Raw genomic sequence first — 27566 nt, 5'->3', positions numbered from 1 at the left:
CTGGCGCCATCTGAAGCTGGCGTACATTAACATATCTTAAAACTTTTGCGCTGTCCAGCTCTGCTGTGAAGAGCAGAGTTGGACAGCGCGAAAGTTGCACCAAGTTTTCGGTCGGCGCAGCGCACTAACTAAAAAGAAAAAAAAAAAAAAGAGAAGATCACCGCAGCCTTCAAAATTGAGAAAAGACTGCAATGATCAGGTGAGTCACTTCTCAGGGACAGCAGGTTATCGGCACTGCTGTCCCTGAGAAGTTTTTTAATACATTGCCGTTGCTTTTCAATCCTTATCAAGGAGATAAGGATTGAAAAGTATCACGTGAAAAAAACGAAGGGTCATAAATAGACCCCCAGATGTCAGCCTGGAAGGTTCTAGGAAAGCAGTTCCAGAGTGGTGTTGAGAAGAAGAGATCCAAGTTCTTGATGAAGTCGGGTAATGCAGTCAGGGAGACAAAAATAGGATTAAGCTTTACAATAACATAGCCCATAGTTCCAGACGGGTCGGTACACAGTACAACCGTACGGGTTAAGCAAGGTTTCAGAGGGTTAAACAGCGGTAAGTCCAGTATCCAGAGCTAGGTCGGTACACAGTGTAACAATCTTAAGCAATCAAGGTTTCAAAAGAGTTAATAACAGCAAGTCCAGCAATCCAAAGTCAAGTTGTTACACAGCAAAACAATTTTAAGCAATTGAGGTTCCAAAAAGTTTAACAGTAGTGAGGCCAGTAATCCACAGATGTCTGCAGGGTTCAGAGACTGTGTTTGGACATCTGTGCATGTGCAGAACCGCCGGATCATGTGGACATGCAACGCAGGATGCTGGTATGGAACTTCTGTTGGAGAGCTCGAGTCAACCGAGTGAAGACGGAAGAATCGTACAGATGGACAAGCCCTGAGAAGTGGCTTGTCCTGACATGTAAGGCGCGGCAGTCCTTACTGGCGGTAGCAGCATCAGAGAGCACTTATATGGTTTTTCTCACCCATGTTAAACTCGCTTTTTTTGTGCTTGATTTTAACACCAGTATCAGATATAGGGCCTGAATCATCAAGGCACACATTCTGAACGCAACCTGCATTCCGTTTAAAACGCACATGCCCGAATTCAAGATATGTGCGCTGTTGAATTTGGGTGTAGGTCTGCTGTGCTCTAATATAAAAGACACTGCATGATACCTCCAACCACTATGTGGACTATAAATTCACCAAAGAACACACAGAAATATATATATATATATATATATATATATATATATATATATATTTAATTCAACCAGTTAATAAAAAAGGCATTAATGGTAAAACAGTATAACTGAAGAAAAAAAAATTAAATACATTTATTAGTGTTAATGTCTACTGAACACAAATACATTCTTACAGTTGCACATGTTATAGCATGCATACCAGACTGTCTTCTGGAACCCCCCCTCGGTTTGCCTATGACACCAATAATAATAGTCATAGTGACTGTCGCAAAATAAATTATTTTGAGAATACTGGATATCTGTCTCTTCTACCTTACTCTCTGAAGTGAAAACTGTTAGAGGTCCTTTATTCTGATAGGAGAGCGACTCTCCCACAAATAGAGAAGGGTGTGGAGAAATTTTTGATGAAATGGGGCCCGTACATCGAGTCTCTACCACCAGAAACCCAGGAGATCATCATGAAAATATTTGAATCCACAACATGGTCTTTACTTTTATGATGACAATTATGAATACCCATAAGATTGGCCCACCATAATCTGTCAGATGTCTCTATATGCTGTCATGATGCATACATGTCCCCATTCCTATTCTTCAGTCTTGCAGAGCAGCCATGCACCCCCTATTGCACACACCCTCTGATCTCTCCAAGCTTGATGCCTGATTCTCTTGACGTGATATTCCTATCTTTCCGTACAACCCCGCTGGTTAGTCAACTTATTGTTTTGTTGTTTTTTTATGGTTTCTGTTCTGGACATTAACATAATTTTTTAAAATTGACATGGAAGGTGGAGCATGCTGTGAACCTTGTACAAATACACCATACCTTGTCTGATTAGATCTGATTATATATTTTATTGTAAACTATTCTTCCTTCCTTGTTATTCAATAAAAAAAAAATTCAATTCAATTTCTCCGGAACAGTCTGCGGGGACACATCTCCTTAATGTTTTTTCCCTTCCATCCCATATAGGTGCACAGAAAATTGAGCAGAGGTTTCTTACCACAATAGATGGAAAAATGAACTTCTATATCTATCTATCTATCTATCTATCTATCTATCTATCTATCTATCTATCTATCTGTCTTATATCTATATATCTATCTCATATCTACCTACCTATCTATCTATCTATCTTATAGCTATATATCTATCTATCTTTCTATCTTATATCTATATATATATCTATCTATCTATCTATCTATCTATCTCATATCTATATATCTTATATCTATCTCTCTATCTCATATCTATATGTCTATCTATCTATCTTATATCTATCCATCTATCTACCTATCTATCTATCTATCTATCTATCTATCTATCTATCTTTCTAGCTGTCATTTTGTAGAATGTACTAAATAACTGATAACTAGAATCTGATTAGTTGCTATAGGCAACATCACCACTTTTCAAACCCGCTAGAAACTCGCAGCTCGATAAATTTACCCCTGGATGTTGCAGCATCCCTCCTCCTTCAAGGTTATGCTAGGAACAATAAAATGTTTAGATGGTTAAGGGCAAAGATTTACAATCACTTTAACCAGATTTTGGTATAATACATCTGTCAGTGAAGTTGTTTTTTAGAATTTTTATTTTTAAAATTGAATAATGTTTGTTAAATATGTGAGTGTTTGTACCATCTGGGTATTAGCATTTACGCCTAATTCACGTGATTAATAAAGAGGTATTTTTTCAATTTCATTTAGTGTATGTTTTATTAGGATGTATTTTTTGCTGTATTTGGTAGTGGAGCGCAGGTTGAATTTCAACCACTTAGACCTGATAAATGGAGTCAGAGCCCTCATATCTGCACAATGGAAGCAGTCCCTCTTTTAGGGACTGGGTTCTGAAAAACAATTAAACAACACACATGGAAAATATTAGAACTTGGTTTATCTGGATGAAATTCCAATACAAAATAAGGAAAAATAAGTATTTATATAAATTATTGCCACAATTCTATTTAAACATCCAGAGGACATTAAACATTGACTAGAATGATGCAAGCACTTTTTATCTGGAATGGCAATTGCAAATTTTTCTGTGCAAAATAAACAGTAAAAAAAAATCTCAGTTGGGCTCATTTAATAATATTGCATTTAAGTGCAACCAAAAAGTCAATTGTTTTCATTGTACTAGTGATGGGCAACAGGCGGCTGAGCCTTCATCAGCAGCCCCCAGCCCCTTCCTGATTTAGTATAAGCTTTGTTTGTTATAACTTGTTAAATGTCTGCTTATATGTTATTACAGATAGGTGTCTCTCTCTTTAATGAAATGTATTGTTTTAACGCATTACTGTGATTAACGGTAATGTGCGGCCATTACAAAGGTTAGAGGCCCCTGAAGTGTATTGGGCTATCACTGTACTCAGTGCCGGATTAAGGGAATGGAGGCCCCTGGGCTAAGGGGGCCTCCATCCCCCCGTGAGGGCCCCCCTCCCCCTGTGATCCGAGCTGAACACCTCCCCCCTGTGATCTGAGCTGAACGAACCCTCACCCCCTGTGATCCGAGCTGCCGCCCCCCCCGTGATCTGAGCTGCCGCCCCCCCCCCCCGTGATCCGAGCTGACGGCCCCCCCCCTAACCCCCCCCCACCACCACCGGCGCTTACCTCCTTCTCCGGCGCTCTGTACGCTCCTTACTGAGGAGTTCTCGTGAGAGTGAAACTCACAAGATCTCAGTAAGGAGACTACAGCTCGCTGGGGAAGTACTGCAGTGAAAGTGCTCAGCAGCACTGATAGCACCGGGGGCGCCCCAGCCCCTGACCGAGAAAAAGTAATTCTCATTTTTGCTCGCACCTCTATGGGGCGCAAGCAAAAATGAGTGTTACTTCTGTGAATTTTTTTTTATCTTGAGGTAATCTCACGGCCATTCTGGAGGCACCTTTCATGGATTTCTTTCCCCAAAATGAGACACTTGGGTTTCAGTTAATGAAAAGCCTTCTTGAAAGGTGTACAGTCCACATACGGACATATAGAACTTGTTATATTGGGCCTCCAAGGCCGTAGTAAAAGATAATATAGAGTAAGTCTGTGTCAGTCTATACTTTACATCAATATGGTTTACAGGTTGGTTCCTGCACTGCAGGTGGATCTCTGGCAGCCCAGCAGCATTAGCAACATCTGGAAAAACACAGTAACGGATGTGCACACGTCAAACAACAGCACCGTGGCCCTGCTCTCCTACCTGCGACAAGCCAACATAGAGCACAAGTAAGAAACGCCATCTATTTTATAACACTATGCTTATATTTACATATACCCAGATATAGGAGTTAGTGATCTGGTACATACATGCATCATGCTTGCCTACTATGTGGACCTGCACTCTTGGAGATCCCGGAGGTAGGTCCCAGACACAATGATGTTATGGGAGGTTAGGCATGAATGACATGCATACAAAAGGGAAAAAGGAGAGTTGCGCAGAAGTACCTAATAGGTTTTTAATAAAAATGAATGACATGCAACAACAAATGAGCAGCTTTCAAAAAATTCCTAAAAAATTAACAATGATTCAGTAGTGGTTGTAGTGATGGTTGAGGTGCATTAGAATGTACAAAGAGAAGGCACGGTCTCTCTACAATCTTTTGAAGGTGTTGCTATCCCTCCACCTACACCTACACTAACTGGCTGGGACAAGGATCCTACCATTGCTGTGTGATGTATTTTTCAAAAGTTCTTGAAAGTTTGCTGTATTCAAATGGAAGTGGATTTCAAGATGAGTTTAGTTTGGAATCTAGGTGTAAGTACGTTCTGCCTAAATGGTATTTGCCTTAAGCAGACAGACAGAACAGACTGCAATGTACGCACAAGCATATGTGCAATATGGCATAGTCTTTGTTTTAAAAACTACACGTATGTGTGCCACTAGCCTTTTTATAGACTATCTAACCTGCATGCACATGTTCTGTGCTAGCTAGTTGCATGCATACGTGCAGTTTTTAAAACAATGACTATGCCATGTCGGTCATCACTCTTAGACGGTGTAATGAAACGGGGCCCACTGAACTGAGGACTTTTTAGTCCTCACCTGTTTCTCAGAGTTTTTTGTACTTTTGTCATGATCTGAAACTGAAATATAGGATCCCCAGGTATGTCTAATTTGGCACTACTCTACTGAGAGGCGCGGAGTCTAACGGGACAGGTTGTCTTCACCAGGACCCCCCGCAAGGAGGTATGGACTTTGCAGACACTGCCCCGCAGGTTGCGGCCCTTAAGGAGATCGTTAGACGGGACCCTTGAGGGTTGATACACATGATTGGTTTCACACAGAACTGTGTCAAACGGGAGTTATATTTCAAGAGTGTATGAGATCGGACATATATCTGGCTTCCTTTTCGGCAGGTGATTGGATGCACACGTAACTGTTCTCTTTTTGAAATCCAGCAACAGTGGTAACTATAGGAGTCACAATTGTGGACGTTCAGTACTATATTTGTTTGCCCCTTGACACATCATTATGTGGGCTATATGAATCGAAATTTTAATAGCATTTGGGATTTGACTTTTTTGTCTCCACCAATAATGAATTAGAGTGTATACTCTACTACATTTTATATGTCATTTACACTATTTATTAAAATATGTATTACTTTTAACTTAGCGCTCTCTCTTGTGTGTTTTTCCCTTTGATATATTCTTTTGTTCGAGCTCCAGTACACATTTAAAAGAGCTGCAGCTTGATAAGCCAGTGTTAATTTTATTATTATTGTCCAAGTCATTTAGCGTCTGACTTGTTGTTTGTTTAATTAATTAAAGAGGTTAGGCGGAATTTCCCTATAGCATCCTAACCACACCACATAGAATGAATTGACATTGCCCTCATGCCTGCTGTATTCATTCCTTGAAATGCAGGTTTCCAAATACAATTCAGAAAAGCAATCCACTGAATTGCAAGACAAAAACAAACCTCAAAGACTTTTGTGAGTCAACCTGTTGCACTGTTTAATATGTGTGAAATTCTGCCACAACTTCGCTCATGTCTAGATCAAAGATAATATTAAAAGTAGACAGCAATTATACAATCACTGAACTGCAGGAGCAATTGACAAGAAACCTATTATTGGTATATGTATCATCTTTATCTATAATTTCCACATTTTCTATTGCTAACATTTGTAATGCGTGGATTGTCTAAACAATATGAACTGGGGAAATTTGTTGACCTAGGAGGGTGCAATGCCATGGATGGATCATTAGTAAGCCCATGCTTGCCAGTTTTATAAACCTCTCCTATGGGAGTTCCTGGAAGGGGAGGTCAAATGGCAAGTGGTTGGGGGGCGTGGTGATGCAAATCACATAATTTTGACCCCGCCTCCCACCGTGAAATCCTGCAATTGTATCATGTTGCCATGGGGCCGGGTCAAAATGGTGCAATTCAAATTATTGAGGCCCCCATCCCAATCACTTTACTAGAAAGTAGGCGGGATCCCAGAGAAAGCCCTCTTCTCCTGGGGGTCCGGGAGAACTGCCTGAACGTTCTGGGAGAGTAGGCAGGTATGAGTAAGCTGCAAGTGGCATTCTATTGGTCTGCAGGGTCAAACTCCCATATGACAGACATATTCTGCTGGTTAACGCAATTAAATCAGCCAAATAAGCAAGAACTGCCTCAGTGTGCAGCATCCAGGGGCTCAGCACCAGCACACTGTGCATGCTCTATGCCCCAATAGGACAATCCGCCTCTGTCTGGTAATGTTCAGTAGAGATCAGCGGAACCTTTTAAAACTGTTCCATGAAATATTCAGCTCATTCTGCATTTTTCACAGCCCTATCTCACCACACAGCAGAATGAATGAACCATAATTTTTCCTTGATCTATTCTTTGCCTGAACTGCGAATTTGCAAATACATTGTGGAATGACGAAGGAAAGGCTGAAGCCGGATGTTACATCACTGGATCTTTACACTTTTGGCAAACAGCCTGTTCCTCCGCAAAGCACAATTTGCTGTGTTTTCACTCATTCAGATTGTGAGCGAACTACAGACCTAAAATACAGGATGCTTATTGTAGTAATTTAAAAAATAAAAATTAAATGAAGAAACACACAGAAAGTTTTATTTTTAAGAAGACTTTATTGAGAGCATTGCAAAAAATAATATAGTAATATGGTAACAAATAGCACTTACAAAGTAACATTTTCATTTATGTTACAGTATATTCACTTTTCCTGTTTGAGGATTGGATCTAATGAGCCAACAACAAACTGATTTAACATATCTCAAATGTTTACACTCCAGGCCATTCCAATTGAATAACATAACAGAATTAGAAAGCAGCGAGTTGTACAGAAGGACAGAAATAAATTATTTTACCTTCAAGTGTTTAGGCAAAGTGTATAGAATAGACTTAACAGTACATTTTTAAAACAATCATAATTACTCTTTTACATTTATTTTCTAGTTTTACTGCTTATTATAAAGCATCATCAAGACTGTTTGTTTTTAGATTTTTGCTAATATTGAAATAAACATTTTGCAGATTGACATAAAATATTTGTGTCTGCTCAGGGCTATAATTATAGTTGATACTACCGTAGACATTGTTATCCTGGTTGTAAACTCAATGTAAAAATACAGCCTGAACGTAGATGCAAAAATATGTCCACAAACTTATGGTTTTATGTGTGCATTTAGAGATGCACAAATCTTAAGAGATGTGCACCTTAAATCCAGTGTAGAGATGCAGCCGCAGTGTAGAGATGTAGTCACAGTGTATAGATGCAGCCGCAGTGTATAGATGCAGCCGCAGTGTAGAAATGCAGCCGCAGTGTATAGATGCAGCCGCAGTGTAGAAATGCAGCCGCAGTGTATAGATGCAGCCGCAGTGTAGAAATGCAGCCGCAGTGTAGAAATGCAGCCGCAGTGTATAGATGCAGCCAGTGTATTGATGCAGCCGCAGTGTATAGATGCAGCCGCAGTGTATAGATGCAGCCGCAGTGTATAGATGCAGCCACAGTGTATAGATGCAGCCGCAGTGTAGAAATGCAGCCGCAGTGTAGAAATGCAGCCGCAGTGTATAGATGCAGCCGCAGTGTATAGATGCAGCCGCAGTGTATAGATGCAGCCGCAGTGTAGAAATGCAGCCGCAGTGTATAGATGCAGCCGCAGTGTAGAAATGCAGCCGCAGTGTATAGATGCAGCCGCAGTGTATAGATGCAGCCGCAGTGTATAGATGCAGCCGCAGTGTATAGATGCAGCCGCAGTGTATAGATGCAGGCGCAGTGTAGAAATGCAGCCGCAGTGTATAGATGCAGCCAGTGTATCGATGCAGCCACAGTGTATAGATGCAGCCGCAGTGTAGAAATGCAGCCGCAGTGTAGAGATGTAGTCACAGTGTATAGATGCAGCCAGTGTATCGATGCAGCCGCAGTGTAGAAATGCAGCCGCAGTGTAGAAATGCAGCCGCAGTGTATAGATGCAGCCAGTGTATCGATGCAGCCGCAGTGTATCGATGCAGCCGCAGTGTATAGATGCAGCCGCAGTGTAGAGATGTATTCACAGTGTATAGATGCAGCCGCAGTGTATAGATGCAGCCGCAGTGTAGAAATGCAGCCGCAGTGTATAGATGCAGCCACAGTGTAGAAATGCAGCCGCAGTGTATAGATGCAGCCACAGTGTATAGATGCAGCCGCAGTGTATAGATGCAGCCGCAGTGTAGAAATGCAGCCGCAGTGTATAGATGCAGCCAGTGTATCGATGCAGCCGCAGTGTATCGATGCAGCCGCAGTGTAGAAATGCAGCCGCAGTGTATAGATGCAGCCGCAGTGTATAGATGCAGCCGCAGTGTAGAAATGCAGCTGCAGTGTGTAGATGCAGCCGCAGTGTATAGATGCAGCCACAGTGTATAGATGCAGCCACAGTGTAGAGATACAGCCACAGTGTAGAGATACAAACGCAGAGTATAGATGCAGCCGCAGTGTAGAGGTGCAGCCGCAGTGTAGAGATGCAGCCGCAGTGTATATATGCAGCCGCGGTGTCCAAATGCAGCCGCAGAGTATAGATGCAGCTGCAGTGTAGAGATGCAGCCACAGTGTAGAGATGCAGCCGCAGTGTAGAGATGTAGCCACAGTGTAGAGATGCAGCCGCAGTGTAGAGATACAGCTGCAGCTTTGACAAAAAAGACTGCTGTATTTTTACTGTTTGTTTTTTTTAAAAGAGTAAAATAATTAAATGGTCACATAATAACAGGGACCCCCAAAGCTTTGTGTTCTTCCTGGCTGCTTATTTATTTGAGGGGGAAGGGGGCACCAGGGTTTAATTTGTTTACATTACACAATAAAGATATGTGCCTATGCTATCTTTATCATCAGCAGCATTTATCTCTACACCAGCCCTTAGGGGTGGACTAAATATATGTCCCTTTTCCATTTCTAAAGATCAGTCTAACTAGGACACAGCTCTACAACGCAATCTAAAGTTATTTGTGAAACACCCTTTTCTGTACTGAGCTTATAAACCTCTGATCCACCTCTCCAGACACATGTCATTAATAAGGTGGGGAACAGGGCTCTAAATGATATAATGCAAGGGATCAGGAGTAAGGGCATTGATTATTAATTTAACCAGTGATGCAGAAGGATGGACCCATTGATTTGAACATGGGTGAAACCATCTAGAGCCTGTGACAATATTGCTGCAGGGTTTTAAGGATTTATTTTTATTTTTTTTCATAATGAATAAACAATTTTTTAAGTAAGTGTAATTGCATACACAAGATTATATCATTAGATTTATTTAACAATTATTATGTGATTACATGAACATTGCACACAAGTCTGATGATATTGAATACTCGTTCTTGTTTTTTAGTGTTCTTGTAAATAATTTACAGAATGTAATTGAAAAACAAAGTGTTTCTAAACCAAGAAGGAACCGTCGGTCACTGTCAAAGTATGATTATGAAGATTATCATACCCTGGAAGAGGTATGCTCACAGATCCACATGGCAGAGAATTCAAAATGTAAAATAGTTATTTTAAATGCTATGTATATTCATGTAGTAGTTTTTGGTCATGAAGATTCAAGCACAAAACATAAAATTCAATGTAAAATTTGCATGTAATGGAGCATAGCTCAAAGTCACAAATTGCACCACAAATGTAAGTACGGTGTATATAAAATATATATAACCCTACCTCTTAATAGTCACATGGACTGTCCATAATTTCAGACCTTCAAATGGAAGTGGCCTATTAAAATGGGGTGCTACTTTATCTGACCTCTCTTATTAGATTTATGTCATCTACCGCAGATGAAGGAAGGTTGAACACTTGTCACAGGGGCGGACCCAGACATTTGTCCTACCCCGGGCGATTTTAGGGGGGGCGATTTAGGCCCCGCCCCCTTTCTAATTTCTAAGGCTGCCGGCGGCTGCACAGTATGTGCAGGTCCGCTCGGCAGTGACAGTGTGCTGCCCCGCTGCTCTGATTGTGTTTAAAACACAATCAGAGCAGCCGGGCAGCACACTGTCACTGCTGAACGGACCTGCACAGTGTGCAGCCGCCGGCAGCAAGCCCCTGCTAGGGGGGGGCGATCGCCCCGATCGCCCCCCCCCCCCCCTGGATCCGCCACTGACTTGTCACAACAATTATTATTACATCCCTCAGGCAAATACAATTCCAACAATCAAAGCAGTTTTCTAAAGTACCTATTGGATAATAAAAACAGCTTATTGCATATTGATGTCATTCATATATATACAGTGAACGAAGTGGGGGTGTATACGGTGGTATGCCGTACTGCCGCTTCTTCTACTGCCTTTATGGTGAAACTCACATTCCATTTACTTACATTTTCCATACCACCTCTTCTAAATCTCCACTTCGACCTCTGTTATATATATATATATATATATATATATATATGTATATACATAGTAACTTTTAGCACTTTTTTACTGATTAAAAGAAGGTTATTATGAGATAATACAGCTCGTTTAAGAACTATGTATGTGCTTTCAGATTGAGAAGTGGATGCATCAAATGAATAGCACACATTCTAGTCTTATTCACATGTTTTCGGTGGGAACATCATATGAAGGAAGACCATTGTATGTACTCAAGGTAATCAATCTGGTAGTTCAAGCTTAAGACTTCAAGCTTAGGTTTCTTGTAGAATTTTTTTTTACTAGTTCTTATATCCTGTTAACATTCACCACACACACATTTTCCTTGCTGTTAGGGATCCCGGTATGAATACAATTGAAAGTGTTGGTAGTTACTGCAAACAGAGTGTTTTTATTTTGAACATGGGTCACACAGGTAATATAAAAATACAGTCAATGTTAATACAGTTATCACAAGTCCCTAGGCACAACAGGTAATGCTGGTAAGATGTATTGCAGAACTCAGAGTCAGACAGACAGTGGCTAATACAGAATAGTCTGGCACTTGTTGATTGAGTGAATAAGATAAGGGTTGCTCGATAGCTACCAAACACACAAAGTCTAAATCCAGTCAGTATAGCAAATATCCGGTAGGCGGAAATAAAGTTCCTGGCACATGTGAAAAGTGGTCGCAGGTGCTGTTCTCGTTCTTCTCCTTGATGCCACTACCTCCCAAAAGAGCCGGGGGGCTCCGCTCACGGGTTATCGCAAAGTCCTTGCAGTGTTCGTAGTTCGCCGGCTTAGGTTTGCACATGCACAAGTGTGCTGGTTGGAACAGCTGTGTGTGTTGCCGGCCAATGCCGGGTCGCTGTTCAGTAACAACAGAAAGTGTGCTGCAGCAGTCTTGTATCAATCGCAAACAGAATGCATATGGGATGTGTGTTTGCTTAGTTTACCAACGCGTTTCGAATAGTGAATAACAGGGCTTTCTCAGGGACAGAGAATGATAGTCAGGTGCTGTGCTCTGCACTCTTTTAAACTTGGTGCAAATCAAAAACAATACCGATTGGTGGATACTCAGATGACATGGGCAAGTAATCAGTGTGTGGTTCGAGGAATCTTGGTTGAAGATCGAGGCCAGTCCGTTGTGATTCCCTCTTATTGTGATAGCAAGTAGATATATGCACAATAACACACTTATGAAGTAAAGTACACGTAGGGACATTTTGTGTGGTATACACTCCTCTTTGGGATGCAAACAAGTGTGTTGTGATATTAGTATATGCCATTAGATATAATACATAGCCTTTCTCCATCCCTGCAACACAATCACCCTCAGTGGACTCAACTACAGACGAGAACATAGACAATTTTTAAAAATTAGCATGGGGAGAAACACACCCACCAGAAACTCCATCACACTTAAACCAAAGTACCCAATATCTAAAAAGAAAGGAGAGGCCAGAATCTCCAGAGGAAAACGGGAAGGAGTTCAGGCTAGGAACAAGACAAAAAATCAAGAATTTAAAGTTTTAACAAAACAGTCACTTGATCCCACTATGTCTCAACGGAGCAAAGCGATATTTCATTTGAGCAATACCAGCCTTACAACCTGTCACACGCCGGTCCCATAGCTAGGTGCTGGCTTTGTGACTTGCCCTTTAAGAACTATGTTGGTGCTTGCTTTCGCTTCAGAGTCTTTACCTGTCCATAGGTGTTTCTCGTTATGTTGACTGGGACCTCCTTCTGAAGCCTATTGGTCCTAGAGGACTATTTCAAGCTCCCGTAATCATGGACTCATTCCCTGATCTTCGTGTTACTCACACTGCCGTGGGTTCTGGCTGCATATCTGACCTTTTGCCTATCTTCTGAATACTATCGGTTGCCGAAGTTACCTGTCATCATTGCTCTCCACCGGCTCCGCTGTATGCCAGTTCGTGGTTCATCTACAAGCTGAAGTTACGTGTCGTTGTTCATCTGCACACAGAACTATTCGTGAGTTGTTTGCTACACCTGCGCTCATGTTGATTGGCTCCAGTACTACTTGGCTGTCTATGTTGCGGTATTCTATGTTGAACTAGAATCAAGCTCTCTTGTCATCTGTGGTTCTATGTCTGGCACGGCTATTATTATTCTGCTGATTATTATTGCTGGACTGTTAATATGAATATACTGCTAAGCCGGGAGCCTCTACTTCAATTCAAGTTGTGTGCATTATCAGCTGTTGTCTAATTGTGATGAACTCACACTTACCTGTTAACCGGATCTTCTGTGACCTGTAGTTCTACGCTCAGTCTGGATTTCGTTTATCACGCTGCTACTTCTAGGCAACACCTTATTGCATGTTACCTGTTATATCCAAGTTCCTGGATAACATATAACATTCTCTGTTCTGCTATATGAACTATTGTGATACCTATAACCACCTGCTAAAGTGAATCATATTATACGTTTGGATCAGCCAAGTCTACATACTATTCTCATCGGACTTCTAGCTGTGTCAGTGGTTCACCTTCATCTGCTGTGTGTTTCGTGTGGGATCCAAGTGTTCTAATTACCATCTTAGCGTTGAACTGTTATATTGTCTATTTTGCATGCTGTTGCCATTGGTTACCAACTGAAGTACATCTGTGATTAAGATTGTATTTTATGAACTGCCGTGTGCTCAGCTCTGCTGTGTTGGACATATCTTTTATTATTATTGCTGTTGTATCTTCCATCAATATATCAAGTTGCAACACTACCACCATCGTTTGTGTTATTGTTCCCTGTGATGCTTTCAAGTTAAGAACTTCAATTCCACTGTGTCCGGTCTCCACCACCCTCTACTATCACCATCTAAGTAGAGGTTGGGGATCCATAATTATTCTTATCCGTGACACAACCCCTCAGTTTAATATGCAAAGTAAAGGACTAAAAGTCGCCCCAGATAAGGAGCTTAACAAATTCGAAACATTTATTGATCTTCACAAGTTCATTAGAAAAATCACTTTGAAAATGTTCTTTGTGAACCACCCGATAGTATCATGGCCTAATGAGAATAAAGAAAATGGCACAACCACTTCATATGTACACACGAACCTTAAAAAGAAATCCTCCTTTTACCCCAGTTACCAGAAAGAGCCCATTATTGAGAGATTTCAAAAGTTAGTTGAGGAAGAGCTAGAAAAAGTGCCTGAAAAGACCACTCTACGAAGAACTAACATTACGAGATCAGAATCCGCAGCTATTAAGAAATTAAGTTGCAATAAGGCCATTTCCATCAAGCCTGCGGATAAAGGAGGTGGGATCACAATCCAAAATAAGAATGAATATCTCCAAGAGCTTGAGAACCAATTAGCTGATAGAACCACTTACGAACCTCTGTCGTGCGACCCTACTGTAATATACAGTCAAGAATTAGATAACCTCATTGAAAGGGCTTTATCTAAAGGTATACTAAACAAGACAGAATTTGAATACCTCAATAGCAAACATCTTAATGTCCCTGTCATTTATTGTCTACCTAAGATCCCCATGTGAGACCTATTGCCTCAGGGACTGACTCTCTAACGTTCAATTTGTCATATTACATTGACACCTTTTTACAACCACTAGTTACTAAACAAAATTGTTACTTAAAAGAAACAAGTCACATACTCAACATCCTAGCAAACATCAAATGGGAACAGGACTACATGCTCATGACTTGTGACATGACATTGTTATATTCGGTGATATATCACATCACTGGCTGCACCTATGTCAAAGACATCTTAAGCACAGGGACAGACCTTCCCCCTGAGCAGATTGATTTAACTGGGGAGAATATCCTTTTCATATTACAGCACAACTACTTATGGTTTCACGGTAGGTATCACAAACAGGTTCACGGGACTGCTATGGGCACTAAATTTTCGCCAAGTTAAGCAAATCTGTTTGTGGCCCACTGGGAAGAATCCCATATTTGGCATAACAACCCCCATTTGGCGAATATTGGGTTGGTATAGATTCATTGATGATGTCCTTTGTTTTTGGATCGGAACCATGGTGGAGTTACAATCTTTCATTCAGTATATCAATTCAAATGACATTTAAGCTTTATTTCACATCCACAACCAGTAAAGAGAGGGTAGATTACCTAGATTTGGAGATTTGTATCATTAACAACCATATAGAGACCAAGGCCTTTCTAAAACCTGTTGATTGTAATACCAACATCCTGGCAGATAGTAACCACCATAGGCACTGGCTTACTAACATTCCGAAAGGCCAGTTCACAAGACTCCGGAGGAACTGCACCAGCATAGAGCAGTATGAGTTACAATCTGAAACCCTGAAGGAGATGTTTCTAGAGAGAGATTACGAGAAGGTTCTAGTTGAACAAGCCTATACACAAGTAAGAGATACATCAAGGGATAATCTCCTAATCACTAAACGGCATGAGGTGGCTGAACACCACCAATCGAACATTGGGGCAGTGGCGCACGCAGGGGGGGTTTCTGGTTCTACAGAAACCCCTCCCCTACGCGAACAAACGGTACTGTACAGCAGCCGCGGCGCTGTCAAAGAAGCGTCCGCGGCAGTGCTGTATTGTAGTATAATACAACACTGCCGCGGATGCTGCTTGACAGCGCCTCTCGCAATATTTTTTTTTTTCCGGGGGGGCGGAAACCCCTCCTTCTAAATCCTGCGTACGCCCCTGGGGGGAGTACATCTTCATGACAAGATATAGCTCTAATTCTCAAACCATAGACAAAATCATTATAAAAACACAGGAACATCTTCCTAATGGATGAGAAATTAAAAGGAATCCTACCAATCAAACCCAATTTTATATACAGGAAGGTGACGAACCTTAGAGAAACGTTAGTAAAAAGCTGCATACCTGTTGAGAAAGACAAACCAGGCGCAACCTGGCTAAAAGAAGATAAAAAAAGCTTTTTCCATTGCAATAGATGTTATGTCTAGAAAACTACCAATCAGTGTACCACCAAACCCTTAGAGAAATTTAAATCAAACAAGACAGGGGCAACATATACTATCAGAGATAGGATAACATATGATGCAAGTGGGGTCATATACCTTCTCAAGTGTCCCTGTGGCATGCAGTACATGGGGCGAACCATTCGGAAGCTCCACGTGAGACTAGCCGAACATGTTAGAAACCAACAAAACTAACAAGGACCACGGCGCAAAATAAAATGTATGAAGGATAGAACAATACTCTTCAAAACAGAAATTCTAACAAAAGGCTTATTATAGATAGGCTGATTGAGAGAAAATGGTCTGAATAAACCCAAATATAAAAAACAGCAATCAAGGTTAAGATTGAAATGTAATCTAATGTGAACAGGATAATGGTGCAGATAAAAAATAATAACTAAACATTTTTTATCTGCACTATAGGGAGGTTGTAGGACTCATCGAGGAGGAAACTGAGAACAGCACCCGCGGCCACATTTCACATGTAAGTCAGGGACATTATTTCTGCATGACGGAAATTTGCTATACTGACTGGATTTGGACTTTGTTTGGTAGCTATCGGGCAACCCTTATCCATTTTTGTGACTCACCATCAAGTGACCATACAGCCCGTATCGTGACTTTTTGGACTACCATCTATATATTCTCAGTGCTCCTCTGGTTGGTGATATTGAGTTTGCATTTTGATCCATGCATTCTAATACGAACTTTATCTTATTTATGACCTATTACTGTTCTGGCCAGAACGTTTTGTGAATAAATATTAATTTATTATATTATACCTATTGTTCTTGATACTACTTGTATTCACAAAATCCATTGAGCCCAGGGAACACACCTGTATTTGCTATTCATATGGGAATTGAGGAATCCCTATTCCCATTTTCTCCCTGTGTGGCTGCAAACTTTAGGTAGTGCAGTTGACTCACTACTTTGAACAGGTTAAGCTGGGAAGCTGATGACTCTGTTTTTCCAAGATTGACAGGTGATTGCAGGTAATGAATGTCTGGATTGCTAGATAAGGCTGAAAAGCTGGATACTCTGGTTTTCCAAGTTATACAGTGGGCTGCAGATATGGGATGATTCACGGGAGAATCAGTCAAAAGAAGAGTCAGGCAAACCAGGGTCAGAAGGCAAGAGATCACCAAACAATACCAGGGAAAAGGCAAGAGCAAAGTCAAATGGGGTCTGGATCATAAGCAAAGGTGCAAAATGGTGAAACAGGCAAAAGTCAGATAATCAGGATAACAAAAGGCACAAATCACAGGAGTACTGATAGGGACCAGAAGCAACAAACAATTGATGAACTGCAAGGAGCATTGTTTAGGGCAGGTATATAAGGCAGTGGAACAGGTACAGGTAATGACCAGGGAAGGAGGTTAACTCCTGTAGGCGAGGTGGAAATGTCCAATGGCGAAACAGCAGCATCTTTGGTAGCATAGAGGTACTGCAGTCCAGATACAAATTAGGATCAGAGTCCTAACACTTGCTTTAACCTCTATAAGAATACAGGCTGTTAATTCCTCACTCTGCAAGTTGGGGAAAGTTAAGAGAACATAACTTAGGTATAAGGCTGGCCATATGTAATAAATTAAATAATTATGTTAGCCAATAATTCCCCAAATTTCAGATAAAGGATTAGTATTTCTAATCTGAGAAAATAGGATGGATCAATATTTTTTTATTTTCTGTTTTAGAGACTATTGTCTATATTTACCATTGCTAGTTCCAACATTTTAGTGGTAGCAGATAATTCATTAAAAATTGGATAAACTACTCTGAAAAAAGACAGATCACTCATTTAAAAAGCAATAAGCATTATTGCAATAAATGTACAGACATTATAAAATAACATTGAGTTAATTGAGATAAGTATATTTCAAATAATGCACACATATGACTAAACACAATTCATCTCCTTCAGTTCTCTAACCTTTGGAAGCAACATGAACTGCAGAAACATAGAGCACAAGGGAAAAACATTAAGATCATTGTAATTTTTTTACAATTTAAAATAATCCTAAACCCCAGTGGGATCTCAATCACAAAGAAAATAGTAAAGATCACAAATTTAAATATGAAATTGTTGCCACAGATGACCAATGTTCCCTTTAAGTTAAGCAACTTGGAAATTGAAGAGTTAAAAAACTTAAATTTGCACGATAAAGGGCTAAACGTTAGGATATTCAGTTCAACCATGCATAATCAATGATTCATAAGTTAAATGTTCACTATGATTTTCAGATCATCTTGGAGGGAGACTTCCTAGAGATAACGCCCAAACATTGTTCTGGTCTCACACTTTCTTCATTGAGTGCAAATATATATCCTTATTTTGTCACCTTTAACAGGAGAGGAACACGGCATCACAGAGCTCAATATAAAAATTTGGGAGACGATCCAGCAATGTCGGTCTACCCTCCCGAGGGCCCCATGCAGTTTCTTCTTTTTTAGTGTTTCACTCCAATGAGCCTACCCTATGCATTCTAAGAGTGTAGGCCTTGAGAAGATGGAACGGCATTGCAGCCATACTTCCTGCAGTACCAGTAGTTCCACTCTCTAGCATCATTAGTCATCAAAGATAACAATAACTTCACTAATATGTGAATTTTAGGACACACTTCATCCATGCCAGAGTGCTTCACAGTTATCTACACAATACCTTCAGCTTCTCCTCTTACTTCTTCAATCTAAGTACCTAAATCAGATATCTTAATACAGCCAGTAACACTGCTGCAGCGGACCCCACTGAATTCACTTCCACAGGCACAAAGATCTTCTCTTAGACAAAATCCTCTCATAAAATACAGCCCTTCTTCATTAACACCTTCATGACCAGTGGTACTTTGGAACATCATGACAAAGCATCTTTTCTCCTTTTGCTATGCTGTATAACAGGAGTATAACATTCTTACTTGATAAGGTATCTGAGTTAATTTTTTACAGATTTTTGTGACAGTGCATTTAGTAGTATTTATATATAAACAGTCTTTCACTCTTACTTTTTTGAATTATAAAAATGTAATTTGACAATAGCAAACAAAATACAGTATTCATGATTATACACATTATTATTTTCAAGCAATTAGTGTTGAAAGTGAATATTTTTCATTACAGTTTATTTGTATTATGTATTTTTCTCAGTTTAGGTAAAGTGATAGGGACTAGAAAGAAGTGTGTGTGCATTTATTTTTAACAGATTTTTATTTGTATTTGTTTACATTTTTATTTTTTATGAATATAGCTGATATCAACTCCAGTTAGAGCTAAAACAAACAGGTTTGTTTTTTTTCACTTTTTAAAACGAAAAGCTTATCGGGGTCATCTAAGACCCAGTAGCCGTCACTCCTGCAGGGCTCCGGATGTGGAAGTAATATCCTGTATAGGCTGCACAATGTTCTGGTGAAGGCTATTAAATACTGTGCAGATGTGATTGTGCCATCTATAGCATCCTAGAGCCAGATATCCGACACACTCAGGAGTGTGTAGCTGCCATTTATATGCTCCTTTAAAACACAGCCAGAGCATAAAAGCTTATTATAAAAGAAAATACACACTTAAAAAAAAAAAAGAAGAATAACACAATTTCATTTACTAACTAAAAATACCAAAAAGTTTGATTTATTAAAAATTACTATTGTGCACAGTATATATATTAATGATATGCAAACTACTAAAACCATAGAAACATAGAATTTGATGGCAGAGAATAACTTAAAGGTCCATTTAGTCAGCTTTCGTTCTATGGGGCGTATTCAATTGTCAGCGGTAATGCTGCAAAATGAGCGCTCGAAAAATAGTACCGTTTATATGGTAATATTGCGCACGAAAACCGTTAATACGGTAGTTTACTCGCGGAATTTCAGCTCGCAGCTCAAGGAGCTGCGAGCTGAAATTCCGCGAGTAATTACCGTATTAACGGTAAGATTTTTTGAGCGCTCATTTTGCAGCGTTAACGCTGACAATTGAATACGCCCCTATGTGTGTATTTGTTTTAATTTTATTGTGTTTTTTGTTATTTTTTTACTTTTTTATATTTTAACAATACCTGCATATTTGTCCCATGAACTTGTGAATTATTTTACTGTATGAGCCTCCACCACCACCAGTGGATTTATCATCCTTTCTGTAAAAAAATATCTTTCTTATATTACTTTTCAGCATTCTTCCCTTTGTTCCCCCTCTGTGCCCCTTGTTTTAGAAACTTATCTAATTTTTTATATTATTGTCGTGCTAAACTTTATTAATACATTCGATATATTGGAATCTTTATATCATATTACATCTCTTTCTTTGCTTATTTAAGCTGTGCGTGTTTGTTACTTGGAGTCTTTCCTGCTAAAATTTTGCTATGCGGCCCATGGACCAGAGGTGCAAATTTCTAACGATACAATATTCAAGTTCCTTTGTATGTAAGGTTGAAAAAAGAGTTCACATAAATGTGTTGAAAAAAAGTGGTTTGAAAGTTTGTTTATTTTTGCCAGCGACCTGTGGTTGGTAGAGAAAGTCTCTGAATTACCAGTGTTAGTTTATGGTGTGTCGATTCTAGTGCTCTAGTCTTTCTTCTTCTCGGTATCCTGGTAAAGAACTGATGGTATCAAGACAATTATGGAAACGTTATATTAAATGTCACTCACAATTAGATATTTCACTGGTGGCTTCGGTCAATATTAAATTCCAATGGTTCAGAGAACTGGGCAGTTTCTTACCTCCTGTTGCTTCTAGGAGGCCTCCATTCAGATTAATTTGCAAGCACATAACACATATCGCCTACATTGTGGAGCGTTAGAGACTTTTCTTTGTATTTGATTGAACACAGTGGTAAGGATTGCCTCAAAAACATAAAAAACCACAGCAACACCCATCCACTTTTAAATAATTCACTATGACAGTGCAGTTCTATTGATACTCCCTACAATATTCAAGTTCCACTTTTGTTTCCACACTCCTCGTTCATCAAGAAACACAAAACCGAACGTATAGTGCGATTGTTAAAAAGGCACATACATAGAGTATAGGGTTGGGTACGGCTGAGCGATTACCACTATTCCGACAACTGGGATTCCTACATAAAAACCCCGATGGCAGAAGAATGAAATAGAAGCAGACTTACCTGAAAGACGACGAGGGAGATGTCCGATGGCAGCGCAGGCTGACAGGCGGTGATTCCGAACGGGAGTGTTTAAGCAGTTCGTCTTCTTCTGCCATCGGGTTTTTTATGTAGGAATTCCAGTTGTCGGAATAGTGGTAATCGGTAATGCGGTCCCCACCGGAGTATACGCACTTCCGTATTCAACAAGGAGTGGTTTTGAAGATACTTCTGTTAATGAGTACGGGTCTAGGTCCGCTCTACCCTAACAGACAATACACTGCAGTGTACGTCCAATACATATGTGAAATATCAAGTCCCAAAAGAACATACAGAAAAAATACTATTCACACAATGTCACATGTTAATAGTATAGTCATTAATGACAAAACATAAAAAAAGTGTTCTTTTTTACATTTTCCCCCCATAAAATACATTTATAATGATGTCATTAATGTCTACTATACATAAAATACATTTATCATGATGTTATTAATGTCCACTGTACCTAAAATACATTTTTACAGTTGCTCCTGATTGCAAACACATGTTATAGCATGTATACACAGTAGACATCACTAGTAATCGACACTTAGACCAGAGTTATACGAATGAGATGGGCAAAGCTTGAATTGGACATTGTTGCGTGCGCTCGAGCTTGGCATGTCCTTACTGTAAACTTACTACGTGCATCCGCCCGTGTCCCTCCCTGTTTTACCCCTTAAAATGCAGATCGTAGTAGGGGTCCTTTGCGCTCAAAGATGAATTGGATGTTTCTGCGTTCTCTGGCATATGGTCTGGTTCTGGGTATGCGTAGAGCGATTTTATGCAAAATACGCAATGTATCAGCATTTACATTCTTTAATGATTCAGGCCCTGTCTATGGAAATTGGCATTACACAGAATTTATAGTCTGTAAATACAGCTGGGAATATAACTGGTCAATTTAGACTTATAACTCCAAGCTCCCCTTCCTCTGTTGTTGGCATTACTTCATTAACCATTCTAAATTTAGATTATCTTTCTCCAGGTGGGGACAAAGCCCTCCTCTTCTAAGAAATCCTCTAAGAGAGAAATATGGATTGATTGCGGTATTCATGCAAGAGAATGGATTGGGCCTGCATTTTGTCAGTGGTTTGTAAAAGAGGTACCCTACTTAGCAATATTTAATTTTCAATACATACAGTGTATATTTTTGGTGTAGAAAAATCTTCTTGAAATAGTTTTACATTAACTTTTTTTGGCATTTGTTGGTAACTAATTTGTGTTTCTTCACATAGGCCATTAATACCCATAAAAGTGATCCTGTTATGAAAAAAATTCTTGACCAATTCTACGTTTATGTAATGCCAGTGTTTAATGTGGATGGGTATCGCTATAGCTGGACTCATGTAAGTATTTTAGTGCTAATGAGGTGGGCATGTTTAAAGCCGCGAGTGCATTTAAATAAGAATGATGTATTTCTAGTGATACAGATAATTGTTCAGAAATTAAAATTCACTATCAAAAAGCACTCAGAAAGAATCAAAATATAAATTAATAGTAACAATATTAATAAAATGAGTCAGAACTAATGATTCAGGATATAATCAATAATACTCTATTCGTACGATATTAACACTATTAATCTTACATGTGTGGTATTTGTAAAACTTAAAATATTATATTGTTATGTTTTCATTGATAGTAAATTCCACAAAGCATTTTAACTTTAGCCGCTACGGCTAGATTTACTAAGCTGCGGGTTTGAAAAAGTGGGGATGTTGCCTAGAGCAACCAATCAGATTCTAGCTGTCATTTTGTAGAAAGCACTAAATAAATGAAAGCTAAAATCTGATTGGTTGCTATGGGCAACATTCCCACTTTTTCAAACCCGCAGCTTAGTAAATATAGCTCTAGGTGTGTGATATCTGAGATAATACGTACATTATGAACTCTATTCACATATTAGCACTCCAGTTAGCATAACAATGGGGCTCCAAAATCAGTGCTGCTAAGGTTGTTTAAGCAACCCAGTAGGCTCGATATTATTATTATTATCCATATTGCTCCTACCACTACTACCATTCCTACACCGCTATCAGTGGTATTGTACAATTGCTATGAGGAGAGACAGTGGAAGGTAGAGACATGAAATATTATCTAGTCATTGTGGAATTCTACAAATACTTAGCTGCTAGTAACATAAAGCTGTGTGAAGCACTGAGGCATACAATTCTCCAGGTATAAGAGAGAGTTCTTAGCAAGAGATGGTACTCGCTATTCTGACGCCTTTAATACTGACAACTAGGATATAGACAAAACAATTACAATTGCAATAACAATAACATCAACATGGTTTAAATGCAGACTTACATTAAAATTGACAGAGGACATTTCCGAACGCACTGCCATCCAGACTGCTAGAAATTGCGAACATACTGCATGCTGTAACTTAACTTTTACGTCACAAAACAGAGCAACATTGAGATTTCGGTATTTAAAGCGACAATGGACAATTTAATCTAAAATTAGGGTTAGGATTAGAGTAAGAGTTAGGATTACGATTAGGGTTAGGATTAGGGATGGGGTTAGGTGCTGAGTCCTGCCATTGCCATTTTAAATAACAATATATCAGTAGTAGTAGCAGTTACAATATATACTCTTGGTGATAAAAACTTCAGAATGACATGAGAGAATATTAATATCATACAGACAACCAAAATGGTGCAAAACATCCCCAAATCCCCTCTCATTAGATCTGCAAATTACCCTTGCCCTTGAACTTGTGCCTTCTGTCTTACATCTAGTCTCCTGATTTCACCCTAACTTTTACCTTGATCCTGCTTTAGACAAATTTGTTCTGCTGTTTACCATGTGTCTGCCCCATTCCAGTTTACATTGTCCATGAATCTTGTTTCCATGCTGTGGTGTAAACCCTCTATCTGTATGGTACCTTTATTATTTTCTGTAGTACTATTGTTTTCCAGTCCTGGTCCTTTACATCTTACTTGTCCTGGTGTAGTAGAGAAGATCGTTGTGCTGACAAGTCCTAGTTGGCATATGGGTGTCACGATCTGCATCCTGCAGCTCCTGTCTTCCAGGAACTATGTTGTACCTTAGTCTATATAGGTATCCTGCCTGTAGTACCACTCTTCTACCAAAGGGGCCACTGTGGTACTTCTGCTCTCTTACCTGTCAGAGCTAGGCTCGTTACTCCAGGATGCTTAACACCTGTCCTTGGCCTACAAAAGCCTGCATGTCCCAGCAGCCATGGCCAGATCATCTGTTGCCTTTACCTGTGTTGCTGTTCCTATGTCCTATCCTGATTGATCTCCTGGTATTGACCTCTGCTCATCCCTTCGCTTTTGCACCTCTTCCTGTGACGCCTCGGTTTGTCCGTGACTCTGTACCTGTTTTTAGCCCTCCAGTGTTTCAGCTTTATCCTGCTGCAGTGTATTATCACGAATACCTGCTTTCAGCTCTCCAGTGTTACAGATGACTAATCTGTTGCAGATTGTCACTAGCAGTCTCCAGTACTTTGTGTTAAAGTCCGGCAGACCATCACATCCTGTGTCCGTTACCTTCAGTGCCTTGCTCCGCAGAGCATCACACCTTGTGTATTATCTCCACTACTTTGTGGAAAAGTCCTGTAGACCATCGCATTCTGCATCTGTTGTTTTCTGAGTTCTCTTGCTATTTCTGCCATACCCTACCGTACTGCATCCTGAAACCTGTGTAACCGGTGTTTAATAAAAAAACACTTGATTCACTACGCTCTCTCTGTGGTCTTATATAGGGAATCCTGACAATGGGTAGCCATAGAGATTTCCTTAGGGGAAAGCCAGCTGCTATAAGCCCAAGCACATGCCAAGACCAGGAATTATACTCTCCACCAGTGGTTCCGGTATCAGGTCATTCTCCCATTCTTGTCAACCCTTGTTGAGTCTGTGTCCCTATTTATATTTTGTCTGTGATCTCTGACTTGTCTGACTTCCCATTTCTGGTGTTGACCACTGCTTGTCTGATTGCTCCGAATATGTGACTACTAGCCTTCCATAAAATTAACCCCTTGCTTACCTCAATCCTATCATTCTCAACCTGTCTGTTATGTTCCTTCCCCTCAGATGCATCTAGCATGATATTCCTACCTCATTTATATACCTCATTTTGTAGAAGGTACTAAATAAATGATAACTAGAATCTGATTGGTTGCTATAGGCAACATCTCCACTTTTTTAAACCCGCAGTTTAGTAAATATACCCCCTTTATGCAATTATGTCATTTTGAAGGCTGTAATTATATAATCATGTAAACTTTGAAGCTTGTAGTTATATAAGTTTGTTGTTTTTGTATCTATGGACTTTTGTATTTGGTTGTTTGTTCAAGCCCATTATGTATGACGCTGTGGACCCCTTGTCATGCCTTATAAATAAAAGATAACAATACTTTTAAAATACCCCATTAATTAACTGTGCAATGATAAATGAAATCAGTGAAAAAAATATTTTATTCATCATAAAATACCACTAACAATTAATTTTTTTAAATAACCATCATTTTGTAGGGATCCTTAATTCAAAAAGGCAAATATTACCTTTTAAACTGTTTCCAATAATGAATTAATTACATCTCAAAAATTTCAAACCTTTATCGTCACTGTGATTAGCCATCCACAAACCACCCAAAGTTACCGTTGTTACTTTTGTAATACATCTACCAATTATTATCTGACTTATGAGTATCGGTGAGAACAGTTGTTTGTGTCCAAGGGTTACCACACTAATATTTTTGTCCTTGTCACTATAAATATATTCACCTAATTCTGCCAGAAGTTAACAAGTGAGAGGTAATTTGTATGCAAGGAGACCTGCCACATACCTGACATTGTGCTATGTTATCAGCTTAATTAAATATGAATTGTGACAATGCCTGGAATAGGACTGTACAAGGTGACAAAAGGAAATAACCCTATATCAGCATTCAAAACAATACATTGTTTTCTCTATTTTTAGCTCTCAATCCTTCATGTGCTCACTCTGTATATGTATTGGATGCAACCAATTATCACTCATTAATTTTAACTGGTGTTGTCACCATGCCAATTACCAACCCCAGGAATTATTGCCATCAAGCTTCATTAAATCTACAAATGAGGTAAATTCTGCTGCAATATATTATCACAGAACTTGCCTTCTATTCTGGGCTGGGTTTTAATTATTTCTGTGAATCTCATATTGAAAGTAGCCAGTTAATGTATAATTGGAGCTGGTATATTAGTAGCTATAACTAGAGAGCCCGCCGGTCTTAGACTCTACACCTGAACTGAGGTCGTAGTTGTTGGCCTCTGTTATAAATTACATTTGCTGTTATCTCACAAAATAACTTCCTCTTTTGAGCATGCATGTCAGATTTGTATTATAAGGGAAAGACAATATTTTGTAAGTGTTGTCTTATCTGACAGATACTGTATGACAGGGGCGGGCTGGCAAATTTTAGCCCGTGGGGCAAAACTTGACTCTATTAGTAACATTTTAAAGGAAAAAAAATGCAGATGGCCCAGTGACCCAGCCTAAGGTAGCCCACTATGGCCCTCTCCCTCCAGCCCAGTCTACCCCTGATGCATGCATTACATCATGAAACACTTTCATAGTGAGTCATGTATGACCACCCCTTGCCATATAGCCATCATTAAAGCCAGGAGATGCCGGAAAGGTGAGGGGCTGAAGATGATTCATATGATTGAATGTGAGCCACAAAAACACTGCTCTCCTTCCAAGTGTCTCCCAGCCAAACACTGTGAAATATTACTGGGACCTAACCCATTTAAAAAGAAAAGCATTGAGATCAGCTTTCAAGTTCTTGCTAATCTTTATTTATATATTTGTGCTTCATCTCTCAGCGGTGTCACTAATTCCTAGAAAATTGATAGGCTGAATGTTGTCTCAACAAATAAATTGTCTGGCAGCTGATCGGTACACTTTACCTACAAAAAATCCTTTACTTTATTTATTTTGATTGAAACCTTAACTAATTTTTTACTATGTTGTTTTTATATGTCTTCAATTTTAAAGTGGGTGAGGATCAAACCTGTAGACAATACGATCATTGGAGAGTTCCCATCCGCACAGATTATCTCAGGTGATGAGTGAACTGACCTTATGGGTTGCAGTAACCTTGTCCAATCATATGATTATGTTAATGAGGACAGAGCTGCATGTGATAGGGCCATGATGTTAGGAGGAGAGAAATGGGGGGGGGGATAGGAAGCAACCAATTGATAGGTGAGAGGAACATCCCCCCTCCTCACAGCACAGAGTAGTAACGTAAAGTCTTATATTATTATTGGGCTTGCAGGTCAATGCTGTTGAAGGATGACCGTAATCGACTTGCACGTGAGGCCATCTTCCAACTGCACTAACAGGCCCTGATGATGCTGGAAATGATTCGGCAACTTGGCCTATGTGCTGAATGGCCAACGCTTGTCTAACATGACCTCCTATTCCAGAGG

General features: G+C 39.7%; 1 protein-coding gene across 1 annotated transcript in view; it reads left to right on the top strand.

Moving 5' to 3' along the window:
• Window positions 1–27566, top strand: part of CPA6 (carboxypeptidase A6) — an 87512-nt gene that overhangs the window by 46729 nt on the left and 13217 nt on the right. Inside the window, exons 3-7 of the mRNA XM_075211380.1 lie at window positions 4287–4411; window positions 10007–10121; window positions 11158–11259; window positions 22106–22222; window positions 22356–22466. Of these exons, the coding sequence (XP_075067481.1) occupies window positions 4287–4411; window positions 10007–10121; window positions 11158–11259; window positions 22106–22222; window positions 22356–22466 (570 nt within the window). The remainder of the gene's footprint in view (window positions 1–4286; window positions 4412–10006; window positions 10122–11157; window positions 11260–22105; window positions 22223–22355; window positions 22467–27566) is intronic.

This window comes from Mixophyes fleayi, chromosome 5 (assembly GCF_038048845.1).
Source record: "Mixophyes fleayi isolate aMixFle1 chromosome 5, aMixFle1.hap1, whole genome shotgun sequence".
NCBI classification, from domain to species: Eukaryota; Metazoa; Chordata; class Amphibia; order Anura; family Limnodynastidae; genus Mixophyes; species Mixophyes fleayi.
The sequence above is the reverse complement of the archived record's forward strand: the minus strand, read 5'-3'. Positions and strand labels throughout refer to the sequence as shown.